At 51.1% G+C, this 8,082-nt stretch overlaps 1 protein-coding gene across 3 annotated transcripts; it reads right to left on the bottom strand.

The window, feature by feature from the left end:
* Window positions 1-326: 326 nt before the first annotated feature.
* Nr2f2 (nuclear receptor subfamily 2 group F member 2) lies at window positions 327-7,414 on the bottom strand. Of its 3 annotated transcripts, none has more exons than XM_026394044.2 (3): window positions 6,080-7,414; window positions 4,034-4,561; window positions 327-1,296 (listed from the first exon to the last, which is right to left on the bottom strand). In XM_026394044.2, exons 1-3 carry the CDS (start codon window positions 6,519-6,521, stop codon window positions 1,022-1,024), a joined length of 1,245 nt encoding a protein of 414 aa, XP_026249829.1. In that variant the 5' UTR covers window positions 6,522-7,414; the 3' UTR covers window positions 327-1,021. The 3 variants fall into 3 exon arrangements, with proteins under 3 accessions (XP_026249829.1, XP_026249831.1, XP_026249832.1); XM_026394046.2 differs by having other exon boundaries at window positions 6,006-6,091; XM_026394047.2 differs by lacking the exon at window positions 6,080-7,414 and adding an exon at window positions 5,030-5,253.
* Between the last annotated feature and the right edge of the window lie 668 nt (window positions 7,415-8,082).

Here is an 8,082-nt window from a genome sequence, read left to right as displayed (position 1 = left end):
GATACTGAATCAATCACGTTACCTATAAGTGCCAACAGTGTTATTTTGTCATGCTGATTTCAATGGTATTTTTTAAAAAGGGAAAATATCAACAATTATAATACAAAGGGCTTGCAAATATACAAACAGATATAGGATTTTCATAACAATTCAAGAACTAAGCGGGGACCCAATTCAAATTACAAAAGTTCACTTTTTATTCAAAACCTCAGCATGTGTCTTGGACACATTCCTTGGCTGCCAATAAATTCCACAGTTCATTCTCTTTCTTAAAATATTTTTAAAAACCTAGGTTTGTCTTGGTGTCTTTTTTTTTGGGGGGGGGGAAGGTAGGGGAAGTTAAATGTTGTATGTGGTTCCTCCAGTTCTCTAATTAGAGTGCTCAACTTCATCTAAAATTTTTGGTCACCACTTGTAAGTGCGTTTCCATCTTTAAGTTGCCTTTAAAGTTTTATGTCTTCCTATGATATTTTCATGGACTCAGTTTTAATTCTTGCAGAACATATATTTTAATGATACACAGTTTTTAAGAAGCCAAGATTATATCAAAACTTATTATAGAACCACAGAATAAACTGGTTTGGAACCAGAAAAGTACAAAAAAGAACAGCTAGAGGTACATAGACACAGGACAATTAATAATTTGGAAAAAAAAAAAGACTTTCTCCATTCTGCTAATTTTCTCCCAATCTCCTTAAATGCACTTTTAGCAATATTTTTTCAAAATTTTACCAAAAAAGAAAAAGACTAATTTCCTTTTTATACAAAAATGATAAGTAGCAAGTTGTTCTGACCAACACAGGAGTTTTTTTTTTTAATGCATTCTGTAAAAGTTCATTTGACAGTCTTTTTTTTTTTTTTTTGAAATTCACAGTCCATTAAATTCTTCCCCTCTCTTCTTTTAGCAAACTTGTAACATCCTTTTATATCCTTTCTTAACAGAAGGAAATTAAGCAAACAAACCAGTCTTTTGCCTTTTCTTTCACTGTTTCACTCCCCCTTCTTATTTTGATTTATTTATTTATTGAATTGCCATATACGGCCAGTTAAAACTGCTGCCGGACAGTAACATATCCCGGATGAGGGTTTCGATGGGGGTTTTACCTACCAAACGGACGAAAAACAATTGCTCTATGACTGAGGAGGAGACCGTGCGGAGGGAAGGGAGGCGAAGCAAAAGCTTTCCAAATCGCGTTGGCTGGTTGGGGTACTGGCTCCTAACATATTCTTCCAAAGCACACTGGGACTTTTCCTGCAAACTTTCCACATGGGCTACATCAGAGAGACCACAGGCATCTGGAAGAAAGTTAAAAAAAAAAAAAAAAAAAAAAAAGAAGAAGAAGAAGAAGAAGAGGAATTCAGTCATCAGATTAAGAGGTTTGAAATGGGTCACATGAGATGTGTGTATAGTGCTATGTCAAGCTGCCCCTATAGGAGTTGGAGCAAATGTCTATACTCTGAAAATTTGGGGGGTAGGTGAGTATATGTATGTGTGAAGGGAGTGAGGAGAAAGCATGAGATGGTCTTAGAGTGTTTGCTTTAAAATAAAACATACCTTAGTGTACTATATGTCTTTCACTGACTAAGACCTCAGGCTGGGTTACTGGAAGGCCCAAGCAAAATGCATTGGGTATATCGGGACCCAGTCAATTCACAGACAGAAAAACAGACAAAACCCAAACTACCAGCGCTCCTCCCCCTCTTCCTCTGTAAATAATAGTTTGGCTTATAATTATATAGTAGTGGTAGTGGGGCAACAACCTGGCCCAGCCTCAAGTAATGGCGTCCACAACCCAGCCTCAGATTCTCCCCAAAGAGGGCGACTCATTTTTCTCCAGTCTTTGAAACTGATTTAAGTGGCCCTTTAAAACTGATCTTGTCAGTTTAGTCTATTGAAGGGCAGCCATGCAAACTGTGATCTCTCTGTTCATTTGAGCTGTTTCTTTTCCCCCTTTTCTTCTCTCTCCCTTTTCCCCCACCCCCTTTATTTAAAAAAAAAAAAAATCCAGGTCCCTCCAAGAAGCACCCCCTCCCTGTTATCTCCAGGAAAACACTTTTCTTTTTCTGATACGTGAAAATACAATAAGTGCCTTTGAAATGAGAGGCTTCTTGGTGAAGGCAGTTCAGGTTGTGACCTGACCTTTTGGGGCTCCCCAGACAAGACTGGGGTTAACACATGCATATTGTGAATCATTAAAATAGATATTGGAAAACAGCAGCCACCATCTCTACCACTAGAACCATAACACATGCAGCCTCCTCAAATGTGTCTACTACTCTGCATGTCCACAGAATGCCTAGGTGTCTGTGGTCAGAAATTAAAAGCTGTTTGTCTAGGACTCCTTCTCTCCGCACTACATCAGTACTGTGTGTCTCCCTCTGAATCAGATAACAGGAACCTTTATCTCTTTGTGAGGCAATTTGCATTCTCCACACAGGCCTCCACATTTTGCAAATAGTAATAAATTAAACTGTTACGACAGTATCAGGCATTTCTTCCCTTGAAAGACCAAGAGTAAGGCAAAGAACTAACAATGATACCAAGAAATTAATAACTATTCCCACCTTCTGAGACTATGGGATGGGTGTCAGGTTGTAGAAAGGGGGTGAAGGTGGCCCTGGGTCAGGGGACTATCCTACCTGGACATTTGCATTAGGTAAATGTTCTTAATCTGACAGGCTTCTGAGAAAAAATAAACCAGATCCTAGCTTCTGAATTCAGCAGTTCCCTGCCCAGATGCTGCCCTCTAATTGATTACCTAAGGACTTCCAAAGGCAGGATTTGGGGTGGCTGTCAGGGGAGACTTTATGTGAAAGGCAGTAATGTATAAAAGAGGGTTGAGGCTGGAGAACTTGCAATAGATTCTGCTAATGACTTGGTTCTCCCAGAATTTGAAACAATAAGGATTTCTCTCTCTCTTTGCCACACTAACTATACATCTTTTCTAGTTCCCAAATTACAAGCTTAAAAAACTGTAGTTGGTGATGAGGTTCCAAGTCCTGCAAATGTCCAAATGTTGTTATTCTTAGTCCGGAACCCTTTTCCCCTCTCAGCCATGACAAAGGGATCAGCTGACAACTTAGTACAAGAATGTGAAGGGAGGGGGTAATTTCCACCCACCTGGGCTATGCTGAACTCAGCCTGGAGGCAGCCAAAAGGCTCAGGTGTGGCCAGAAATGGAAAGTCAGGCACTTTCAAAAATCATTTGGCCTCAAGAGTTAATTAATATCAGATCTATTACTCACACAGGTTAAACTACATGCAAACTAATTATATTTCATAATGCAGTCAATGATGGTTTTATACCACCAGTAACATTTATATCCAGCTTAAGTTGGCATATACTTGGGATTGTTTGAAATTGCCTTAAGTGTTTGCCTAGGTGGGGGGAAACAAGAGGCCAGATACTTCAACCCCCTGAAGACATTCTGGAGTTGTGATGGTCCCTTTCCTCTTCTTGCCCCTAATGACAGCTCTTCTCTTCTCCTGGCAGTCTGCATTATTTTAATGAAAATGATTTTTGAAAATTGCTGCCCTCAGGTTGAATTTGCCTGAAGCTCAAACTCCTACTGAGTTAGCAGGCAAACTTCTCCCCTGCAGGGGCAAACTTTCTCCTACAGGATGATGCCATCTCTGATCCAGTGCCCAGGGGCATCTCCTAGAGGCCCAGCTAGGGTGCTAGAGAAAGCCAGGGATTCAGGAGATTCCCTGAGGGCCAACTAGCCCAGAAGGCCTTAGCTCAGGGAGGAAAAGGAGGGAGTGCATTCTAGTCTGGTCACTGCAGGAGGGGAATAGGCCTGAAAGGCTACCCTATAGCCCATTTGGGGACACTGTATCTGAAGCATCCTGTATGCAACCCTTCTTCTCTAGCCAGGCCAGGTCTGGTGGTGCTCAAAAGCTATACAAAGTTACATTCCACAGTTTGACCTTTTGAGGGGGGAGGGTGGGCTTGCCCTGGTAACTCCCAAGTTCTCTAGGCCAGAATTCTGCACTAGGACTTTCTGGGCATGAGAGGACAGGGCTTCTTCCTACCTGAGGTGAACAGGACTATGGCCTTGAGGCAGCTGTACTCGGCAGAATCGACGTGCAGTGCCTTGAGCTTCTCCACTTGCTCTTGGAAGATCCGTATGTGGTCCATAAAGGCGACCACCCGGTCAGCAGACATGGGTGAAGCGTGCAGGCCAGCAGCGGCCAGAAGCGGGGCTACGTGGAGGGGCATGGAGCACTGCGCTGCATTCAACACGAACAGCTCGCTCCAGGTGAGGCGAAGCAGGGCCACCTGGTCCGTGATCTGCAGGTCAGGGAAGAAGGGGATGTTCCGGGCCCACTCGACGGCGCTGAAGAGCATCCGCGCGGCCAGTTCGCAAATGTTCTCGATGCCCATGATGTTGTTAGGCTGCATGCACTGGCTGCCGAAGCGCGACGTGGGATAGGGCTCAGCGCGCAGCAGCAGAGAAATATATCCGGACAGGTACGAGTGGCAGTTGAGGGGGTCCCCGTTGGTCAGTGCGAACTGCCCGTGGGTCGGCTGGGTGGGCGGCATCCTGCCCCTCTGCACCGCTGCGGGGAGGAAAGGAGATACTCCACAGTTAATTATCAGCCTGGGTAACCCGGCAGGATCTGCCCCAACCCGACCCCCAAGTGCCCCAGATCCCTAGCAATGAAAGAACCAGGCAGGCCTGCCACAATCCTGGGAGTCGTTGGGCCCTGGCAACACTCCTCTCAAATCATCACCCAGGGAAGCCCTAAAGGTCAGAGTTGCACACTTGCATCCCAGGCCCGCTCCGGCGGATCTGCCTAGTACCCAGAATTGGCCACTTTGCCTGGGGTCCCTGGCGCTGTGGGCGGGATGTAGCATTCCGGGGGCATCTTTCTTCTTTACTGCTAAACAGCTGATATTTCTTATTGATTGGAGGAGAGGGAGCGGGAGGGGCGAGTCTAGGGGGAGGGTGAGACGCTTTTGCAAAAGACACAAGGGTTTTTACCCCCAGACGGCCTGTGGCCACCCCGGATCCACTCTCCACAAACCTTGCAGCCCCAGCCCCAGCCCCAGCCCGGCGGGGAAGCCCGGTAACAGACGAGCAGATTGTCGAGGTCTGGCGTTTGCCTAATCAGTGTACACGGAGAAAGACACGGAGGGAGAGGTCGGGAAGAGAGGCCGACTACGGCAAGAGGAAGCCGGAGAGAGGCAGGGAGCTGGCTGCGGGCGCCGGCGGAGCCCGGGCAGGGCCCGTGAGGGCCTGGGAAAGGCGGCGAGGCTCGGGCTCCGGCTGTTATCCGACTCCGGACCGGGAGAGTCGCTCTCGCAGAAACACAAAGAAACCCCGGCGTTGGCTCGCCCCAACCCGGAGCCCGCGCCCCGCACGGAGCGCGCCATTGGTAGAGCACTGCTCGCGGCGCTTGGCGAATTTTATATCACAAAGACCCAACTCGCGCAGAGCGAAAGCAGCCGCCTAAGGTCCCTCGACCACCCTTTCCTACTCCCTATAGAGCTCTCCTCATTTCAAAAGTGAAAGGAAAAAGGAAAACAGCTTTTTTTTTTTTTTAGCAGAACGTTAATCCACGGAGGGTCACATGAGCTCTGCCCAGGCAGCAGCGTTAATACGGCGAAGTGCATAAAATTGCCATTTGTAATTTGAACCTCCTGTACAAAAGTACAATCTCAGATTTTTTTTAGAGAGGGTGGGGGCTAGGGAGAGGAGTGGGGAGGAGGGACATATGTTGAACATGCAGGAAAAACAAGGGGACACAGAAAGAGGAAAAGAGGGAGAGACCAGGCTTTTAAAACAACAAACAACAACCCATCCCTTGTAGAAGGGTGAACTCGAATGAACTCGCAATCAATGCAAAGGAAATGAAAACAGCGCGAAGAGAAAGAAGGAAATCAGTCTGCCAAAGCATGCGGATTTAGGGGTATAGGTTCCAGTGCAGGACTCGCTTCTAGTTATAAAACCCCTTTCGACTGCAATATGAAGAGAAGAGCTTGGGGCTTCTGTGTCCTTACCCAGAGCAGGCTAGTCAAACGCACCCAGGGCCCCGGGACCCCGAGTGAAGGGGGAAGAAATGAGAGGCCGATACCTTCCCGTCTCATGCCCACTTTGAGGCACTTTTTGAGGCGGCAGTACTGGCACTGGTTGCGGTGGTGCTGGTCGATGGGACAGTTCCGGTTGGCGCGGCACGTGTAGCTCAGGTTCCTCCGCACGCTGCGCTTGAAGAAGCTCTTGCAGCCCTCGCACGTGAACTGGCCGTAGTGCTTGCCGCTCGACTTGTCCCCGCACACCACGCACTCAATGTGCTGCTGCTGTTGCTGTTTGTCGCCGCCCGGGCCGCCAGGGCCGCCCTGGCCGCCAGCCGCTGTCTGAGCCGGTGTGCTGGCCGGGCCCCCTTGGCCAGGCGTCTGTGGCGTGTGCGGGGCGCCAGGCGGCGGGCCGGGCACGGGAGGCGCCTGCGAGGCCTGGCTGCCCTGGGAGCCGGGCACCTCGTCCTGGGGGTCGCGCCACGTGCTGACTACCATTGCCATATCTATGGGGGCCGAGTCCGGACTTCCTGCTCCCCTGGCTGCGGGCGGCGGCGGGGTGGCGGCGGCTCCCGGGTCTCGGGCTCCGGCGCGCCGCCTTTTGTGTGTGCGAGGGTGCGAGAGGGCGCGGGAGGGCGCCCCGGGTGGCTCAGGGCTAGTTGATTGAGGTTGGTTAGTTTTTCCTTTTTTGTTTTTGCTTTTGCAAAGTTTTGTCGATTGCTTGTCTGGCCCGGTGTGTTTGTTTTGTTTGTTTCCCTCGGCTCAGCTTTGTTGGTTTCGGGGGGTTTCCGTCGGGAGGGGAGGGGAAGGGTACAGGAGAGAGCGAGTGGGAGCAGAACGTGGAGAGAGAGGGAGGGGAGGGAGAGCTGCAAGTCGATTGTCTGGCTTCAAGACAGAAGTAGAAGGCAAAAAAAAAAAAAAAATCTCTCCAAAGATCTCGCTCGCTCTCACTCTCTCCCTCCCTCTCTCGTTCACTCACTCGCTCTCAGATCTGGTGTGCAGCCGAGGAGTTGGAGGAGGAGGAGGAGGAGGAGGAGGAGAAGGAGGAGGAGGAGAAGGAGGAGGAAGAGAGGGAGGAGGAGGAGGAGGAGGAGGAGGAGGAGGAGGAGGAGGAGGAGGAGGAAGAGGAGGAGGAGGAGGAGAGGCGACTGTCCGGGGGCCAAGTCCAGGGCAGCCCACAGTCAGCCATTCAGGAAAGCCATCGAAATCTGGAGGACTAGGAGAGCGGAGGCGCCGGGCGCGGGCGCGCCCAGGGAGCCAGGCAGGCCGGGGCGGAGGCCGGCGGCCCGCTGAGTGGCCAGAGCACTGCCCGGGTCCGGGGGAATCAGCATGAAAGTGGTCCGCGTCGGGCGCTGCGCGGCGTCGTCCTGGCGCTGGGCCGCCGCCGCCGCCGCCTGCCCCGGGCGCCCGGCGCGCGCCTCGCTTGCTCCGGTGGCCGCTGCTCTCAGTTGCTTGGTGGAGGCCGCTCTCTGCTCCCTGCGGGCCGCCCGGGCCGCCGCCGCCGCCGGAGCCGCCGCCGAAGCCGCCGGGTCGGGCCCGGAGCCGCCGCGTCTAGCGCCGCCGCCGCCGGTGAAGTCGCTGCTGCCGCTGCTGCCGCCGCCGGAGCCGCTGCTGCTGCTGCTGCCGCCGCCGCCTCACACACATAGGGAAAGAGTCAACTCGCCGGCGGCGGGGGAGAAATGATAAAAGAGAGAAAGGAGGGCAGATCACCACCTAGAAGCACATCCTTCGTGCGCAGAGGGGGGAGAAAAAGACCGAGAGAAAGAATGAAAGAGGGGAAAAAAAGGCAGTACGGCAACCGGAGAAAGGAGGCAACTCGGGGAGAGGAGGAGGAGGAGAAGAAAACACACGCGCGCACGCACACACACACCGCGGAGAGAAAAGAACAGAGAATCAAAGTGATCAAATATGCTAAAAAGGGGGGCGCGGGAGGGAATGCGATTTATAGGCGCCGGGGCTGGCAGAAGTGGCTTCTCCGCGATCAGCTCACTGAGCTCTCTATATAGTGAACTTTGACACGACTGCTGCAACTTAGCGCACGTTGCCATGGCGACGGCGCGCCTTA

The sequence above is a fragment of the Urocitellus parryii genome, chromosome 6 (genome assembly GCF_045843805.1).
Source record: "Urocitellus parryii isolate mUroPar1 chromosome 6, mUroPar1.hap1, whole genome shotgun sequence".
In the NCBI taxonomy this organism is placed as follows: Eukaryota; Metazoa; Chordata; class Mammalia; order Rodentia; family Sciuridae; genus Urocitellus; species Urocitellus parryii.
The sequence above is the reverse complement of the archived record's forward strand: the minus strand, read 5'-3'. Positions and strand labels throughout refer to the sequence as shown.

Bases quoted from the DNA above. Each gene is read 5' to 3' on its own strand.
- Nr2f2 (XM_026394044.2), bottom strand. From the start codon at position 6,521: ATGGCAATGGTAGTCAGCACGTGGCGCGACCCCCAGGACGAGGTGCCC. The intron at 4,562-6,079 runs GTATCGGCCTCT...TCCTCCCCGCAG, and splicing joins AGTGGGCATGAGACGGGAAG to CGGTGCAGAGGGGCAGGATG. The intron at 1,297-4,033 runs GTAGGAAGAAGC...ACTTTCTTCCAG, and splicing joins CATAGTCCTGTTCACCTCAG to ATGCCTGTGGTCTCTCTGAT.